Consider the following 20184-nt stretch of genomic DNA (forward strand, 5'->3'; position numbering starts at 1 on the left):
TGGGTTTAATTGTTTTAAACCTTTGCTCTAGGAAGCCTCATTGTTTACATTATTAAAAATTAATGAAACCGAATGAAACAGCGGCACAGCTTTTTATCTTCTGTAGTATTTACCTTATATGGAGAGAAGTTGGCATATTTTTCCAGTTAAATATTTTAGGGATCTTCCCTCCCATAAAGTAAGTTGCTTATGCTATATTTATAGTGATTACAAATAGTTAATGTGTACAAGATTTCAACTTTTAGCTCCTAAAATAGTTAAATGGACATTGCCTTAGATTCTTTAATTATGAACCTTTTAGGGTATCTAGAAAATACCAATAGACATGTGGTATTTTTCTAGAATACTCTCAGATTCAAATACATTTTTTTTTACTACTGGCTACTTAAAGAAATAATGCATGTATAGTGCTCCTTATGGTCAGTTACTCCAGCATCAACTTTTAAATGATTTTTCTGAAAATTTGTTTTACTTAGCTCTTCTAGGAAAGGGCCTATACTAAAAATTGAGACCCTCTTCATATCTGCATGTATCAGTAATCATAAATGCCAAAGTTATTGCATTGTTTATTTAATAGACAGTTCAATAGCACTGTGTGCCAAGTACTGTTCCAAATGCTTTTCGAACACTAATCTTCACAACGAACTGACTTATCATTCCTATTTTGTAGCTTAAGAAACTGAGAGGTTAACTTACTTGACCCTGACCACACATTTTGCAAGTGGCAGAGCTAAGATTTGAACCTGACCAGTGAGCTCAAGTTCTGGAACTCTCATACTAAGCAGTGAGGTGGTACAGTTTCGGCAGAGGCCTTTCCAAGGATGCTCACTGTGTTCTGGTATGTTCATCTGCTAAGTCCTTGTCAGACTCTACAGCCTGTATCGTATTTCCCTTGTTTCTGAGTGGGCCAGCCAAATTCTCTTCAGCTTGTTGGGACATTGGTTGCATAGGGATTGCAACACCATGGAAAAAACAGACAAGATTTGCTCAACTCCAGTTCTTGGTTTAAAATGAAAAGTGAGCTGCTGCTTCAGTCACATATTCGTGAGTAGATATATGATCTCAAAATGTTTCTGTGTACAATACACAGAAAATGGAATGGCAGAGTATTTGGCTGTTAAAGTATAAGGAACAGCCCTGGCTGGCGTGGCTCAGTTGGTTGGAGCGTCGTCCGTGCACCAAAAGGTTGCTTGTTTGATTCCCGGTCAGGGCACATATCTGGTTTGTGGGTTCGATCCCTGGTCGGGGTGCATGCAGAAGGCAACTGATCAGTCTCTCTCTCTTTCTCTCTCCTCGTATAAGGAACAAAAGAAAAAAGGGATTTTTAAAAATTGCTTATAATACAATAAAATTCCTGCCTGTTGTATCCGTAATTGTGTTGTGGGCCATTGAAATAAGCTATTTCTCTGTTACTGCCATTACTGTCTAAGAACCAAATTTAGCCTTTTTAAAAGACATCTCTGAAAGTAAATACAGTTTCAAAGTCTACTTTATAAAAGTGAAATAGGATGGGAAATGGTGTAGCAAGTTAGAAATAAACTCTTAGAAAAAATTTCTTCTTGGCCAAAACATGTATATTGTTGATTTATTGTGTGCTAGATGTTTTAAGCATTTTACGTGTGATATTTCAGTTCATTCTCATGAGAGAACCACATGAGGAGGGTACTGTTACCTTCCTTTTACAAACTGAGGTATAGACAGGTTAGGTAGCCTGATCATGGAGATTGTAAGTAGTGCAGCTGAGGTTGCATCCCACTCAGTTTGGCTCCCATGGATTTATCAAGATTAGGGTAGGACCTGTCACAATATCAAAGTCTGACAATTGAAGTTCGGACAAGAGTCAGAGGGATTTCCCTTTTCATTGGATAGTTTCACCTGAAAATAGTTCCCTGCATAGGTAACCAGCATAGATACTGATAGAGAGGTGCATTTTAGGAGTATTTGAAGGCAGAGAATGAAAATCTATGTAAAATTGTTTTCAAATAGAGCCTTCTGTTACTCTGCATTGAGATGATAAACTGTATTAAAGAGTGTTTAGAATGAAAATGCATGAGACTTGGATCCTAAAACAAAATAAACTTTGAGATCCTTTTTTCATTTTGAAAACATACTTTAAGATCTGATTTAAATGCCCATCCTTCCCATAAACTCTCGTGGATTCACTCCTTGCCAACAGAGTTAAAATGAACCTGTCCCCTTCTCTTTTACTCCCATAAATTTGGGTTACAGCACCGTTCACGTCATGTATTTAATTGTGTTTTGATATCATTAACATTTATTTGTCTTCCTTTTGAGCGTATACTTCTCCAGGAGGAGGTCTTTCATTCTCCCCAGTCCTTAATTCAACCCTTTTGAAACGGGATATGGAAAATGTTCAATAAGTGCTGACTTGAACGAGTCAAACAAAGAGAATGGGAAACTAATGTTTGTTTTCTATATTGTAAAATAATTAAAATGGGATAATTATAGAAAAGCATTAGAAATAGAATTGTTGGAGAAATAACTGTAGTTAAGGTTAGGTTTATGATTGAGAAATTTTAGTACATACTTAAATTATCTAGGCCCGCTAACTTTGTTAGAACAAACAATTCCGATTCCATTCAGTTTCATTTCTCTTTTTGAGGCAGCTGTGATTTGAGATACTTTCACATTCATGTACTCTGATTTTCACATTAATTTATTTTTAAAATAATAATGAGATAATTCACCAAGTAATTTAGAATTTAAATACTTTTTAGAAACCAAAATAACCTTTATGTATAGGACCTTTTATTCATCCTCTCTCTCCCTCTCCCTATCTCTCTCTCTCTCTCTCTCTCTCTCTCTCTGTGTGTGTGCGTGTGCGTGTGCGTGTGCGTGTGCGTGTGTGTGTGTGTGTGTGTGTGTGTGTGTGTTGAAAACTGCAGCATTTTCTATGCCAAATCCAACTTCCAAGAAACACTTGGAAGTTAAAGCATTTTATCTGGCTAGTCTAGAAGTCAACATATTTTATGATAACTGTATTTTGTATGGGACATTTCTTAGGAAGAAAGAATTATATATATATAATTCAGTCAATAGTTATATTTAATAGGTAAGAATTTTTATTACCTTGAGAATCTGATGAAAGTTATGCATTCTGTTTTCAGAAAAAATAAACATAGGCATGTACACTCCAAATTTTACATTTAATTACAAATACCTACAATCTTACATATAATTATATTTTGCATATAACCCCAGTAACATACAAAGGAACCATGTGACCTTGGGCAAGTCATTTTACTGTTTTGAGATTTAGGTTGTTGGTTTTTAAAATAAAAGAGGCTGAAGTACTTGGATTTTAAGGATCCCTTCAGGCTTTTACATCCTCTAACTCTAGGTCTGCACTTAGGAAAAGGGAAGCTGATCCTTTGATTGGAGCTGCCCAGAATTGTGGCTTGAGGGACATTAGTGTAACAGGTTTTGAAAGATAGAGGAGAAACATCCAGGGAATGCATAAAAGGATTTCCCATGAGAATAATGACGGAAGAAAGAAAGATGATGGGAGGAGAGGAAGAAGGAAAGAAAGTTGTTGAAATTGCCTATTTATGTGCATTAGGTGGATGAAGACTTGAGTCATAGGACCAAAAGGAAATTCTCCTCTGAAATATAAAGGAAGGAGTTAGTTCATCTAAATAAATTTCAATAGAGCAAACATGGTATAGTGAGACACAGTGAAACATTGATCTTACCCTCGACTCACCGTTTGGAGAGTCTCCCTGGAATAAAATGTTCATTTGGGCTCTCCATCCTGGACATCTCCATTTTGGGTATATGCTTTGCTTCTTAAACTTATATTGCAGTCTTGTTAAGCCAATCTATATATATAAAAGAGTAATATGCAAATTGACCGAATGGTGGAACGACTGCTCGACCAGTCGCTATGAGGTGCACTGACCACCTCTCGGTCCCTCCCCCCTGGCCTTCAGGCTCCGATCGCCTGAGGGTTAATGGGGAACAGGGCGTGGGTGGCGGCTGGGGGCAGGGCCGACAGCTGGGGGAGATGGCCCTGATGACAGGCCAGGCCTAGGGACCATACCTGCACACGAATTTCGTGCGCCGGGCCTCTAGTGTGTGATAAAAAGAAAAGCTGACTCCTAAGACTCATTTATCCTCCAAGAAAGGAATGTTAATGTTCATCCTAGAGAATTGGATTAACCTTATAAGGATATTTCTAAATATCTGACTCATTGAGAGTAGCTTTTTAAAGCATTGCCATGAATTTGTTGTTTCAGAAATCATAATAAATTAGGACTAGAAGGAAGCAGAAGGGAGAAAAAGGAGCAAGACTGGGGGGAGGGGCATGGGAGGAGAAAGGAGCTGCTAAATTGTTTGGGTTTCATATCCTTACCTACACTTGCTTTGCAGAATTCCTATAGGATGCCAGGTTGGGAATAATTGTTTTTGCCAAGAATCAAACCAAGCTGGAAAGAAAACAAATCTGCAAGGGTATGGCAGCTTGAAATGAATTGGCTCTTGTATTTAAATGATACAAATTTGACATAAAGGGAACACTGGTGGTGGGAGTAGCCTTCCTGGGAAAGGCAGAGAGAAAGTGAATCCTCAGACTAATGAGTTTAGATTGACCTGTAGACCTTCGTCCACTCCCAGAGGTAGGTCCTTGTAATGGAGGTAGCAGTTTATCTTTGCTGGGGTGAGGTGTGATCTCTGGTACTGGAAGAGAGAGGGAAGAGGAAGATAGAATATTTAAAATATACTTATAAAATACATACATTAAGTGTGTTAATATACAAAAAATACCATTGAACTAAAGTTCATTTTGTTCAGCAAATATTTTTCAAGCACTATATAAAGTACTAGGTGCTGAGCAAATGCCAGTATTTTAAGGATCTGCCACCATAATGACCTTTAGCTTGGCATTCAAGGCTCTTTGAAATAAGACTCTGACCATTTTTCACAGCTTTGTCCGAGATTGTGTGGCATACTTGAGGGAACTGCACCTGGTTTTCTCACCATTGATTAACACATAGTATGGCTCAATAAGTATTTAACTAAATCTCCCTCTATAGGTTTTCTCTGAGTTCTACCTCTAGAACACCTTCTTGGCTCCTCGTTGTTCTGGAAAGTCACATCCATTCTCAGTGGTCGCTTCTGTTTGCACTGTACCTTCTACTCATGCTCCTCACTGGCTGAAGTTGTACCCATCGACCATGGGTAGATGAGAGCCCCGTGTGGACTAGGTCTTCTGCCGGAAGCCAATTCCAGCATGTCACAATTACGAGAGTTTCATCAAAAGGTTGATGAAACTTGGGGGCTCAATAAGGGCTGAGTCACATATGTAATCACCTGTTGGAGTGGCTAGAGGGCACTTCCCCCAAGACTCCCAATGCCTTTCAAAATTATCTTTTGTCTTTGGACTCTTACTTAATCTACACACAGCCTTTCTCCAGATTGCTGAACCCTTCTTAATGCTGAGACAAGAACCTGGCAGTCTCCCCCTACATTCCTCGTTTAATCTTCACTGTAACCCTGAGATAGATAGCAAGTAAGCCACTCAAGTTACTTAAATTGACTCTCATTTTTGTAATTACCAATATATTTTTAAAGTTAACTTTATATTGGTCTTCTAAATTGGAAACTGGTATCATTTGTCTCAAATAGAAGGTAATTTAAAAAATAATTACAGCCCTAGCTGGTTTGTGGATAGAGCGTTGGCCTGTGGACTGAAGGGTCCCAGGTTCGATTCCGGTCAAGGGCACATGCCCAGGTTGCGGGTTCAGTCCCCAGTTGGGGATGTGCAGGAGGCGGCCAATCAATGATTCTCTCTCATCATTGATATTTCTATATCTTTCTCCCTCTCCCTTCCTCTCTGAAATCAATAAAAATATATTTAAAAATAAATACAATAAAGACCACATTATCTTTTTAAAAAACTATCTATAAAATAAAATCGCTTTCCTAAGGCACTGGCTAGCTGAGACATGCTCTTCCTTTGTTGAGCAGGGGAACTAGCCTGTGCTAAAGAGGTGTGGACGAGAAGACCAATCAAAACCATTCTCTTTAATGTGATAACCTTTCTCTAACGGCTAAGGAAGTGCTGAAGAGAACAGAATTTTCTCATGACATGATTCAGTGTTTAATTCTGTGCCTGGCCATCTCCTAAAATTTTCTAAGTAACGCTTAAATTCATCTTGTATAACTCGCCCGCATTTGGGGAAACATTGAGGTGGCCTATTTTTCAGCTGGTGCACCTGACACAGTGAGAAGCTAAATAACATATTCATGGTTTACACATTTCGCTCATGGCAGAGCCCAGGATTCAAACTCAGGTCCGATACCCAAGCTGCAGGCAGTTTTCGTAGACTCAGAAGATCATCTGGTGCAGCCTCTTTGTCATAAAGAGAGGTTGTCTGTTCTGTGGCTCAAAGGGGTAGAACGACTTGCCTAAATTCACTCCCCATTTGTGATTGACTGAAAATTAAAATCTTGCCCTCTTGCCTTTTTAATCCAGGCTTCTTTACACCAGAATTTTGGGTAATAGTATAGTGTCCTTTTTTAGGAGAGGATAAAGAAATCATCTACGGAAGTCTATCCTTCTCTGCTTAAAATGGAGCCCGAATCCTTAAATATTGGACTGGCCTCATTTACTTATTCTTTCTGTTGGTCCAATCTGAATCTTAAGGGGTTTTTCAACCTGGTTTTTTTCTCTCAAATAAAAATTGCTTTTTGGTTGTAGATTCCAATTGGAAGGAAATCACAAAAGTCCTGAAGGACGAGTCTTTTCTTAGAACCACTTCCTTTGCGCAAAAGTGCAGAACTCTGTTAATTTCGGCCAGATAAGATTGATTGTGATACGAGGCAGGATTCCCCCCCCCCCCCCCCTGTTTTTACCTTCAATGATTGTGTTAATTGTCGTAAGGAACTTGAGTTCAAGATAAAGAAAGCCTTTGGTCAAATAGTGTTTTTTCAGTTGTCAGCCCTGCTTGCAGGATTTGTAAATTGAGGGGTGTTAGACCATTTTCCAGTTTCTGACTCTAGTCACATTTCACATGATCACAACATGGTTTTCTCCTCTGCTGAGCAAATGGAGGGTTTTCTGACACTTGGTTCAAATGGCCTCCATTAAGGGGAGTGGACGTGCCCTGGAGGCTGCGGGACACTGTCCTTAGGTGGAGCTCCACTTGGGGACTCCCTGGCACTCACCTGATGTAGACACTTAGCAATGGCCCCTTGGGAGACTGAACCGTTTGGACTTTTAAATGCCCCTGTAAAACCACGGTTGGAAAAAGGAGGCTGTCAGGAATTCCACCCCTGAGTGTCCTTTCACCTTTCCTTGAGCACTTACTAATCGGGCATAGAAAATGTTTGATTTGTGAACATCTCAATGATAGTAGGGCTTTCTAGAAGGCATACTCAGAATCATGATAATCCTATATAATAAAAGGGTAATATGCAAATCGACCGAACGGCTGAATTACTGGTCACTATGATGTGCACTGACACCAGGGGGCAGACGCTCAATGCAGGAGCTGCCCCCTGGTGGTCAGTGTGCTCTCACACCGGGGGTGGGGGGGTGGGGGGGGTGCCGCTCAGCCAGGAGCCAGCTCAAGGCTGGCGAGCGCCTCTGCAACAGCGCTAAGGATGTCTGACTCCCCAGCTGGCCTAAGCTATCAGTGGACATCCCCTTAGGGCTCCCGGACTGTGAAAGGGCACAGGCCGGGCTGAGGGACCCTCCCCCTGCCCCAGTGCATGAATCTCGTGCACCGGGCCTCTGGTATTGGAATAAAACAGATCTATTTCTTTTGGGAGAATCCTCCCAGACTTCAAGTAATGGAGTTCATATTACCAGCAATTTTATTTTTTTAAGAACTAACATCCTTCCGTTTTTGTTTTTCAAAATCACAAGTATGTGGATTTAAACTTGTGATTTTATTCCTCTTTCTTCTCCTAAATTTAGCCAGGCAGCTGGCAAAGTGGTTTGTTTTGGTTATCACAGAGGAGTTCAATTATCAAGTTGGGAGGGCAGGGCTAGATCCTGTGCTTCTCTGACTATTCTGGAACCCTGACTACATTCTCACCTACCTCACCAGGCTGCAGAAACAGAGGTGTCCGGCTCACATGACACATGCCTGCCCTCCCCAAGAGCTGGGTGGTGAAAGAGGACCTTCCGAAGAAGGTTGCTGGATTTGGCCATAGACTCTATGAACTAGAACTGGACAAGAGCCCGGAGATTAGAGAACTGGTTTGGGCAAAAATAAAGGGAATAGTGTTGAGGTAGAAAACTTGTATTCAGGTGTTGATAGGCTTCATGAAGCCAGTTCTTGACTTGAGCCTATGACGTTAGAGCTCAGTGTTCCTGACCAAAGCTGACAGTCTGGTATTGGGGTTGAGCCCCTAGGAGAGGTGCTCTTATTAGCATGTTTCCAAGGGCTCTAGAGCCTCAGTCCAGTGAATGATAGGCTCTTTGCTCACGTGAAGTCGATGAAAATGAATGTCCTTTCCAACAAATTAGAGCGGCTTTGAGAAAAGCCAGATGACATGCACTCCTGCCTGAACTCGTGTTGCTTTGAACACAGCTGGAAAATTTGTCATGGTTTTAGGCTACCCGAACCTTTACTTTTAATGAAATTTCTGACTTGTTACTGTAGTGAACCTATTTTTACTCTTTTCTCCCATCCCTGGGGTCTGACTTCTGAGGGCTTCATTCTACAAATGTTTGCGGAGCACTGAGTCCTCCTGGGCACTGGGCTCAGCGTGGCAGAGGATAAGAAGATGCTGAGACACGTTAGCTCGCTGCACATGACTCACAGTTTAGCAGGGAGCACCTGATACGTTGGTGCTCTGGAGAAGATTATAGGGAGAGCTGAACAGAGGAAGGAATTTATAAGGCCAAATAGGTAATTGACATAGAGGCCGGAGTAAGTAGGGTAGAGAGGAAAACTCAGGTGCTGAAGACTGGAAGGAAGCGTGGCAGTGTGCCTCCGGGGAACCTGGGGGCTGACTTCCATGAGTGTGGAGGGAATAATAGGAGTGAGTGGTGGGAGCCCCCCAAAGGGGGTATTATGGTAAAACAATGACAGAGGTGGTACTAGAACATCAGGGTAACCCTCGCACATCCTCCACTGAGCTGGGCCCTGGGAAGATCTTCAGTTTGTTCTGGAAAGGCCATTGGGGCTCGGGGGTGTGTGTAGTACCTTCTGTGGACAAAGGAGATGGAAGAGAGATTCCTTTAATAAACCGCCCACTCCGTGCCCCACCCTTGATGAGTGCTTTACCCTGTGAAGTCAGCTGCACTAATCATAATGGCTACTGTTTACTGGAACTGGCTAAATGTTTTATGTACATTACTAGCTCTATTTTATGGAAAGGATACAGGGGTTCAGAGTCCCTAGGGTCCCAGAGCTGCTGAGTAGCAGAGTCAGGATTCAAACCCAGTTTTCTCTGACTCCAAAACCTCCCTTCTTTCTACTGGGCCAGTTAATTTTAGAACATAAAAAGCGTTAAGAATGTTTGGGGGCGTTTGCTGCATGGTGGTAGGGGGGCAAACGAAGGGAAGGCAGCGGAGGGATTTGGGTTTGTGTGTCCCCCAAATCCTTTGGGATTTCTATAAAAATAAACCCTTTGGGCTGGGAGATGATAGTATGTCTGAAGACGTTGACCCTCTAAGAGATGTAAGCCAAACAAAACAGTTTTTGCTGATATATTCACTAAGCCTTTTTTCCTAAAATTCTCTTGGAAAACCCGCCTGCAACAGCAGGGAACATTATCCGACCAAGTTTATCTGTAACTATAGGGCTGTTGGTGGAGTCTTTTTTTGCTGGTGCTTCTATAGCTCAGGGTGTTTGACCAGTAGTTCCTTCTCCGCAGGTCCCACTTATTTTGGCATTTTGATTGTGGTTGAAAAGTTTTGAATTTTTACTTTCTGTGACAGGTTGATTGCTTTTCTAGGGGAGAGGTTCTTTTTCCTATGCTCTGCGTACCCCCAACCAGGGAAAAGGCAAAGAGTTGTATTGTTTGGTGAAGCCCTCCTTTGAAGGTTGCTGTGTGTGTGTGTGCTCAGCGGAAATCAGCAGGAGGAAGAAGGGCTATCTAACCCTTTGTTAGAATTTCTCCATAATTCTACGATGAGACAAGAACTGGGTTACAGTACAGATTTGCTTTCAGAAACCCTGGCCCTTGGCAGTTTGAGAAGTCCCAAGACTGTTTTAGCAAGTAGAAACTGGAGTGTTGAGTGTTGAGTAGGATCTTTAGTTTTACAAATGTCAGTGACATGATAGTAGATTTAAATTTCTTGAGTCTTCTTTAAAATAGAATTGTTGATGCTTGAGAAATTAATGCATCTCAAAGGCCAGTTACAGATTTCTACAGTATTCGTGGATCTCTTCTAACTTTTAGTTTTTATGTATTTATTTCATAGCCCTCATTTTGAAAACTAGCTATTAGCAAATAATTTTGTCCAGGAAATTGAATAATGTATCCCAGGGTATAAGAAGAGTGTGCAGTTATCTATAAATGTATTGCCACTAATAACCAAGTAGAGGTGACGCATTTGGTAATTTCAAAAAAGTCCCTCTAAATTACAGAGTGCTGGCATTGATTAAATTCACTGGATCTATATTATTTAACTGGGTAGTGCAATAGCAGAGTCGACAGAATGGTTTCATTTTATTCTTGGAGGACCTCTTATACTCATTGCCTCCTCAAATTTGAGTATTTAAGTGTTATCGTTTACTTAAGTAGAATAAAATTCCATGGGTGACTGAGGACCAGCTCTTGGTCTCTCTGCAGGGTTCTAATGGCCTAATGGCAACTATAAGGGCAGTTTTACTTAAAATGTGGGTCTACAGGATGGTTGGGAATGTGCAGGGGAATTTAAGGGTTAGTAAGGATGACCTCAAGGCTCGAGAGCTGAATAGCACCTGGAGGCCAGAAAAGTTAAACTGAGGCAGTTAAATTAGCCTCAGGCTTAATAAAGCTGACAAGTCAGACTGCGGGGGGGAATCACAGGATGACTGAAATCCCCACCGCCTCAACCACGTCTTCAGTCATGGGTGCAGTAAGCATCTTCCGGCCTGGTCTTCTGACTTCCAGTTACCTCATGAGCCTGTTTCCTGAATGTGGCTATATGCTCAGACACACATGCTCAGAGGCTATGAGAGAAAAAACCTTTCCCCAAGCAAGCACATCTGTTGGGCTTCCAGGACCCTCCGCACCTCTCTGGAGATGAGATGCACAAATCTGTAATTCTTGCTTTTGCATCCACATCTCATGCGTAGGCAATCGGTTGAGCTTCAGCACCAATACATTTTCGTTTGTATGTGATATAGTTAAATCCTGCCTTACATCTCTCTCCTGCATTGTGGGCTCCTGGCTAGCTGTTTATTGATAGAAGACATGTAGGAACAGATCCATCAAGGGAAATACTGATAGATGTCAGAAATGTCAGTCTCACTTCTGGTAACCATCTGGAAATTTGCCTGACAGAGAAGAATACACGCATACACACACTTATTAATTAATCTGGAGTTTCGAGAAATGGCTCTCATAAAGCCACTGTTTTGATGGCTGAAAATGAGTTGCTCACCGCACATTCTGGGTTGTGAACTATTCAGAAGAACAAACTGTTGTGGGAGAAATACCGTGGTGGGAAAGGGCATACAACGGTTGTTTTGGAAGTTATTTCCTGAGAAACCTAGGGGCCGGCTCTTACTCTAGGGGGTGACTCTGGGCAAGACACTTACTTTTTGGGGAGCTTCAGCTTCTCTGTAGAGTGGAGCAGGTGTGGGGTGAGAGCGGGTCTCCAAAATCCATCAAATTCTTTCTATCTCCTAATACAAGATTTTAATGTTGAAGGAAATGTAATAAAAAAAATGCTCATGTTGGCACTGCTAACAGGAACTCTTAATTTGTTTAAGACCACTGCGGGCATGTGAGGCCATGCCCTCTAGATTTAGGGTTGAGCTTCCATCTAAAAAGAAGAGGTAGTCACGGGAAGTAGTTCCTGTTTTTTTGTTTTACTTTGCTAAGTGGGGGAAAAAACACCCCCCCATCTTGTGCTTTCAGCATGTCTTCCTCTCCCCCTCTCCTTTCTTTTTTATATTTCTTATCTCTCTTTGAAACTTACCTGTGAGGTTCAAAAGGGCGCGTCGTTTTGGTGAGACGGGGTGGAGGGGCAGTGTGGTAGGTGCTGACGGGGGTCCTCACTTCCCCCTTCACACCAGCTTCCTGTGAACGGATATGTTTTTCTTTTGCCAGCATCACTGAGTCTCTCTGGCATTTCCCGTTTTGGTTTAGGGAAACGTTAAAACAATTCACAATTCCAGCTGTCACTTGGAGACCCCTTTGCAAGTAGCATATGGCCTACCCTCTTGTTTCACTGTCCCCAGGGTGTCTCGGCAGAAAGGAGTCACGCTCCCCCTATTGCTTTCTGTCCCCTTACTCTGTTTTATTTTTCTTCATTATTCCGACCACCCGCTGCTGTAACCACCCACTGTTATTTGTAAATTCTCCACTTCCTTGCTGGAGTTCCTTGAGAGCAAGGACTTGGCTTCTTTTGTTCACTGCTGAATCACCAGTGTCTAGAACAGCGCCTGACACATAAGAGGAACTCAATCAGTATTTGTGGCGAATAGAAGTCTTGTAAAGTTAAGGTTACAGTTGTTTGTTCAATGAATAGATGGTGAATATTTGATTCACTATTCACCTTCCTGGGGAATTACACAATAATCAAGCTTTACACCATCCAGTTCTTAGGTCTTCCGAGGTATGATTGGACTTGTGGAGAATGTTAAGTATTATAATGGAAGGCAAGTTCTTGTTCTGGTTGCGGGGGCGGGGGGGGGGGGGGGGGGAGGAAAAGTCAGGCTATTGATGTATATAATTTACATACAATTCAGTTTATCCTTTTTAAGTGAGCAGTTCGGTGATAAATGGGAATAGTTATATAACCACTACCAAAACTGTGATGTGGAATGTTTCCATCATTCTGTGCTCCTTTACAGTCTGTCCTCTCCCCCACCCATAACCACTCATCTGATTTCTGTCTCTATTATTCCATTTTGCAGAATGTGAGAATGAGTGGAGTCCTGCAGGATGTAGTTTTTTGTGTCTGGCTTGCTTCTATTAGCTGAGGCTTTTGACATTGGTCCATTCTGCTGCGTGTATCAGTAGGTTGTTCCTTTTTATTGCTGAGTAGTATTCCATTGTAATGTATTTACTAGTTGATGGGCATTTGGGTTGTTTTCAATCTGGGCTGTTCTGTATAGGACTTCTACAAAAATTCATGTACAGTTATGTGAGCATACGCTGTCATTTCTTTCAGGTAAATACAGTGGTTCCCTTTATCTGTGGTTTCATTATCCGTGGTTTCAGTTATCCGCAGTTAACCACAGTCCAAAAGACATTAAATGGAAAATTCCATGACAAAACAATTCATAAGTTTTAAGTTGGCTGCCATTCTGAGTAGCATGATGAAATCTTGCACCATCCTGTTCTGTAAGGCCTGGGACATGTATTATCTCTTTGTTAAGCATACCCACACTTTATATATGTTCCCTGCCTGTTAGTCCCTTAGTAGCCATCTCGGTATCAGATCAACTGTCACCGTATGGCAGTGCTTGTGTTCAAGTTACCCTTATTTTACTCAGTAGTGTCACATAACTTGTACTAGACTATCTGGCCATAATTGCCCTACTTGATTATTAGTGCCTGTGGTTAATCTCTTACTGTCCCTAGTTTATAAATTAAACTTTACGGTAGGTATGTATGTATAGGAAAAACCATAGTCTAAAGGCTTTGGTGCTATCTGTGGTTTCAGACATCTGCTGGGGGTCTTGGAACACCTCCCCTGCGGATAAGGGGCACTGTTATACCTAGGGTGGGACGGCTGGGCTGTAGCCTCAGTCTGTGTGTAACTACAGGAACTGTTGGGCAAAGTTGCTGTTCCATTTTCCATTCCCACGAGTGGTGTATGGGGTGCCCATTGCTTCACATACTCGCTAACACTAACATTTAAAACATTTTAGTAGTTCCAGTGGGTGTGTGGTGGTAGTTCATTGGGGTTTTTAAAAATTAAATTAATTTTTTCTTTTATTATAACAAAACCCGGTTTTGCTTGGGGTTTCTCCTTTTAGCCTAAGGAAAATCTGTAGGTCTATTGCAAAAGCAATTAAAAATAGGGGGAGGATTCTGTCTGCTTTCTCTTCTCTTTTTAAATGTTATTTTTAAATTACAATTTACATTCAGTATTATTTTGTATTAGTTTTAAGCGTACAGCATAGTAATGAGACAATCAGATACTTTACAAAGTGTTCCCTCAGTATTTCCAGTACCCCCTGGCGCCATGCAAAGTTACTACAATATTGTTGATGATAGTCCCTATGATGTACTTTATACCCATGACTGTTTTGTAACTGCCAATCTGGACTTCTTAATCCCTTCACCTCTTTCACCCAGTCCCCGATATCCCCTCCCCTCTGGCAACCACCGTCTGCTCTCTGTAACTATGAGTCTGTTTCTATTTTGTTTGTTCGTTTATTTAGTTCTTTGGATTCCACATAGAAGTGAAATCATATGGTATTTGTTTTTCTTTGAATGACTTATTTCACTGAGCAGAATACTCTCTAGGTCCATCCAGGCTGTCACAGATGATAAGATTTTATTCTTTTTTTATGGTCAAGTAATACTCAGCAACTAATGATGTTGAGCATCTTTATTTTAGAAGGTCATGTTTTAGCAGTCTGTTGTATTTTCTAGATATGACTAGCTTTAAGATGGCATTTGAAGTGAAAATTTCTTTCAAACATTGGCCAAAGTTTGAACAGTCACTTCCTCCAGGTACAAAAGAAAGGTGAGGGTATGGAAACTGTTAAATTTGGACAAGGGTGGTCCACCTGTGTGACTAACAACGAGACCTGGCAAGAGTACAGGGAGCATTTGGACATGAAGCGTGGCCAAAAGCATGTTCGTGGCTCCCCTGGCCTTGGAGGGCCTGCTCCATGCGTAGCTATACCTGCTGTTTGTGGAAAGCTGACCTAGATTCAATTACATTTCCCTGGACGCCGCAGGAGTCACCTGGGAAACTCAGCAGTCCTCCGTGGCCATCCCGAGTGTGCGGTGGAAGCTTGCTGAACATGGAGCTCCCTCTCTGGGGACAATTTGCCCGAGTTAGTTAATCAAGCTTGAGAAATCGGTTACTGCAGGCCCAGACATGCCACCACCCTTAGAGTCTGAAACCCTATTTCTCATGTCCACCTCTTAATTAATTAATTAAGCAGACAGTCCCCGAGTGCTTCCTCTGTACCAGCTACTGTTTTCCTTACTAGGGACAGGAGTGGCCCCTGCTGGCACTCAGAATGTGGGAGACACGCAGCAATGGAAAGCAGGCTGTCCGCAGAGCACGGGTGTCAGTGTCCGGGAGGGGACCAGGAAAGGATCCTGACCCAGTGACAGCTAAATGGAGACCTAAGCTAGGACCAGGGTCACACCAGGAAGCCCCAGGGACAGGAGAGAGTGTGGCCCAGTCAGAGCCTGTAAGGAGTTTTCCAGGCATCAGGAGGTGGGGAGTGTCGAGCGAGGAGTCAACAGGGACACGAGGTAAACTACAGTGAGGATCGAACTTGATCCTCGGATGGTGGTTTTAAGTGGGGGAGTGTTTCATGTACTTGGTGCAGTTGACTAGCGTTGGTTGCTCTGTGGTAAATGGATGGGAGTGGGGTAGGTAGGACTGGGGGCAGGGAGCGCATCGACGCGGCCGGTGCGAGTGAGAGTGGCCTGTGGACTGGCAGTGATTGTGAAGTGGGATCCTTTCCAGCCAGTAACTGGAAATGTGCAGAAGGGCAGGAGTGAGTGTGCCGCTAGCTCTGAAACATTGAGAAATCTAGTACACAGTACTGCCTTCTTCATAGCTTTCAGTTTGTTTGTTCTCTCGCTTTTTGGGAAGCTGATGTAGAAATGTCCCCTTGGCTTCAGTTACCTGAGCAGAGGGGTTTGGGCTCTGCCAAACCCGCTTCTTTGGACAGAATTGCTCCTCCCCGTGATCACTGCGTTTTGAGGTGGGAGGAGGGAATTACGTGGGTGGCCAGGGCCATGCCAACGGGGGACGGGAACTGGGGCAAGAAGCCTGCCTGTTGGCACCCAGCAAAGCCAGAGCAGAACCTTCTACTGCCGCTCTGGGCTACTTCTTGCTCACCCTATCTGAGGTCCCTTGGAGGGTCCCTAGGTCAGAACCAGCATCTACAAACCCACAAACTCAAATTTTAGGAAAATACTCTACCCCACATCTCCTCCTGCGAGCCTTTTATAGAGGTGTGTCTTCCCTCCTTCTGAGATTCTCCACTCAGGTGTAGCGGAGGCAATTCTGTGCTTTGGACTCCAACACTAGGATATTTCTATATTGTCTTTTCTACTCTGCCCTTCCTACCTTTCCAGACACCCACCCGATGGATTTGCTAGAAATAATGGAATAGAAAAGAATGTCTGGACAGCATGTAGCCATTTCTGTGCGGGGGGATACCAATAGAACAGAGAAAGATAAGATAGGAGAAAAGAACTTGTTTCCCGAAAGGCTTGTGCAAGGGTACATAGGTGGGAAGCTGGGGCTAATGCACCTCTGGGCTTTCTGTACTAGGTTACACTTTCCCTTTTTAAATTACAAACTTGTGTTCTAACCTCCTCATTGTCTGTTGCCTTGGAAATCTGAAAAGATTCATGTCGCTTCTGAATCAACTAAGCGATTGCTGGAGAGTCGCTTTTGCAGGAGAAAAACTAGCTAATAATTTATTTCACTGTTTCTGGAATGTAAGCCCTGTCCTAGGCTACTTCGGAAAACACTGGGATTACAGGCACAATGACACCCTGCTCTCTCTGCTCAGAGGCCAGTTATCTTTTAAACAACAAATTGCAAACTGGGTGCTGGTTTACCTCTTCCTCTTTTTGGAGTGAGAACTTTTAGGATATATACATGTCTTGAGTATATCAGAAGAACTCCTAATTTGTTGGATTGCCAAGGAATGAATTTGAATACATAATGGATGAATGGGTCATGCCTTTTACACAGATACTGCGAATTCCCTCCACTCGCTTTTCTTCTCTAGAAGTTTTTAATCCAAGTGTTTGTGGAGTGGGGGACAAAAGGGTAAGAGCCTACTAGGGGCTGGCCTTTGCGCTGAGATCTGATTAGCACTCATGGACTTTTAGCCTACCACCTTGTTTTGTGTCCACAAGTGGTCACTACATGCTTAGCTCTTTTTGCTGACTGTTCCTCATGCCTAAATCCCACTCCCACCTCACTCCACTACCCGCCACGATGACTGACTGACAGCCACTTTAGAAGTCAAGTTGGTTTCCGCCGAGGGTTCATGGCTGTGGAGTGCCAGCAGGGCCCAGCTTTAGCCTGTGTATCCCTCCCTTCTTCTGTTTTTCGTTTCTCTGCCCCTCCCCCAACTGTAACTGTCGTAGGACTACTTGGGATTATTCCAGCATTAAGTGAGTACGGTTGTTGCGTGGGCAGTTGGGACACGTGGAAATGTTGTATCCCCTGTTTACGAGCACCTCCCCTTCTCCTAGCGCGGCCAAGCAGGCCTCCACGGAGGCACCTGCGACACCTGGCAAGGAGCAAGCAGCTGGGCCCTTCGTGCAGGTGCAGATGGAGCAAGGCCAGAGGGTACAGATGCCTGGGCAGTGGGAGCCTGTCAGTCTCCCAGGCGATGCTCCCCACCCGCCTTAGCTGACTTGTTTCTCCACGGGATGTTGTTTTTCTTTGCGAAGACACGCAGCACGGGGGTTGCCCTCACCACCTGGGAGCCAGGTGTCAGCAGCATTGCCTCGGTGTTTATTCACAGCCATCCTAAAACACACGGGGGCTTTCCAGATTGGGAAACCGCTTTGCCAGTGGTGTTGTTTATCATTTGAACGACTCAACAGTGTTGTTTGAGCGAATTGAAGGAAATGGCATGAATTAGACCAGGTTCAAGGCAAACTTTATAAATGCCGCTGACTTTTTATGTGAGGGGAGGCGTTTCCGCAGAGAAGGGAGCCAGGTCCCTGGGATGCCAGGCCGCCACTTCCACACTCAGTGTGTCCACCACCTCAGATTGCTTACTTCAATCTGTTTGCATACGTGTGTTTTTTCATCCCCAAATGGTCACACCCGTGGAGCGAAAATGATTAGGATTATAGCAGCTAGCTCCCAGGCTGCCCCCAGAAAACTGCCAGAATCCCTGTGCACTGGAGAAGCCCCAAGGCCGGAAGTCGGGGACTCGTGACCTATTGGGGACCTATTGGGAAGCAGTCATGACGCAGGGCTGGGGTTGAGGGCTCAGGTGAGGAGGCTGGAGCAACAGCCCTCATTGGCGTACGTCTGGCTTCGCAGCAATAACTGACAGCTCTCTCCCTGCCTGCTTTATCTTTCAGTTAATGACCAGCCACAGCGTCTCTGCTGTGAGCTCTGGCCACTGCCTCCACGCTCCCAGCCACGCTCAGGTTGCGGTGGGTGCCAGCTGAGCTAGCATGGCGTGCTGGCCTCAGCTCAGGCTGCTGCTGTGGAAGAACTTCACTTACAGAAGAAGACAAACAGTAAGCTTGGGTTTCTTGGGGTGGAGGGCATTCTCCCATGTTTTACTTCGTGGTTTTGACTTGGGGATTGGAAGAGAGGAAAGGAAGTCTTGTTGGTTTTCTCAAAGTGATTGAATGAATGTGGCCCTGGTGGGCTCTATCACTTATTATCGAGGGCAGAAATGTTAGCTTTGGGTTTACGCTAGTGCCCAGGCGTGAGTTCCGACCTCTGGAACGTGGCACAGAATTGCCCCCAGCCGTTCCTTCGCCTCCTTTTCCTACAGCTCCGGGGGCCATGTGGCTCTCCAAGAGTGGGCATGAAGGGAGTTAATGGCCCAGCTTGTAGAGAGACTGGATCTTTTAGTGCCAGTGTGGACTCTCTCAGCTTTGACTGCCAGCCTGGAGGAAAATAAAACGGAACATTGTTTTATTCCTGTGGAGGGTTATAAGCCATTCACTGCCTGGATGGGGCGGTAATTCTTAGATCATCTGTAATGCGTAGGTGAAGGGTATTTTTCCACAGAGGGAGACGAAAGCTGTAAGGCATGGTGAACTCCTGGAAGCTCAGTGCGGGCTCTTTGCTTCTCTATCTCTGAACACTCTTAGAAATCCCATCTACTCTCCTGGGTAGCTGTACCTCTCTGTAGTTAGCATCTAAGTCTGTTTTCTGCCCTGCCTTTTTCCTGAATTCTGAGCCCGCATCCCCACTTGGCTGTGTTAACGGAGCTTAACGTAACCAAAATGATCATCTTTCTTAGACTCAAAGAGCTAGGAGGGACCTTGGAGTTAATATAGTTTCTCAGACTAGAATACTCTTTGGACCTTTTCTAAAATAAAAATGTTAAGGTCCGTTTGTGTTCATTAAATTTCTTTTAATTATAATGTTACTTAAATATGTACATATGTGAAACTAGACACCTCCCCCCTTATTGTATATGCTATTATAAACCATATGATCACTTAAAAATTAAATGCAAACCAAATCGCAAAACCAATGCAATTTAAAGGAATGTGGTAAGACAGCTGACATTGTTTAGCCCAGTGGTCGGCAAACTCATTCATCAACAGAGCCAAAGATCAACAGTACAACGATTGAAATTTCTTTTGAGAGCCAAATTTTTTAAACTTAAACTTCTTCTAACGCCACTTCTTCAAAATAGACTCGCCCAGGCCGTGGTATTTTGTGGAAGAGCCACACTCAAGGGGCCAAAGAGCCGCACGTGGCTCGCGAGCCGCAGTTTGCCAACCACGGCTTTAGCCAAACCCAAACCATGAGGAGTGATGTGAATATGGTAGGGGATGCTGTGGTGCCATCCTGTGAGTTTGGACAGCCTATGTTCTGAGGGTTCAGTTCTCCAACCATTTTTCCCATGACCTTCACTTGATACCATTTGGCTTTCATTTGGTCCAATCTCATCATTCATAAATCACGTCTGAATCTGTTCCTTCCTCATTAGTCTGCTACAATTATGGTGCCAACACAATCAAACACAAATATAAACTTAGGCTTTGAAATCTTGTGCCAGAACTTGGTTATAAAATAGGCATTTGGAAAATCCAGATATGTTATTCTAGTTTGTTTATATGACCATTAAAATGAAAACACAGCATGGTTGAAATTCTCATAGGGAACTCACATGTAATCCATTG

At 43.3% G+C, this 20184-nt stretch overlaps 1 protein-coding gene across 2 annotated transcripts in view; it reads left to right on the top strand.

Moving 5' to 3' along the window:
* Positions 1–20184, top strand: part of ABCA1 (ATP binding cassette subfamily A member 1) — a 330657-nt gene that overhangs the window by 220184 nt on the left and 90289 nt on the right. For both annotated transcript variants that reach the window (XM_079790446.1, XM_079790445.1), the window contains one exon: positions 18394–18555. In XM_079790446.1, coding sequence (XP_079646572.1) covers positions 18490–18555 — 66 coding nt within the window. In that variant the 5' untranslated portion in view covers positions 18394–18489. The remainder of the gene's footprint in view (positions 1–18393; positions 18556–20184) is intronic.

This window comes from Cnephaeus nilssonii, assembly GCF_951640355.1.
Source record: "Cnephaeus nilssonii genome assembly, chromosome: 14".
Lineage (NCBI taxonomy): Eukaryota > Metazoa > Chordata > Mammalia > Chiroptera > Vespertilionidae > Cnephaeus > Cnephaeus nilssonii.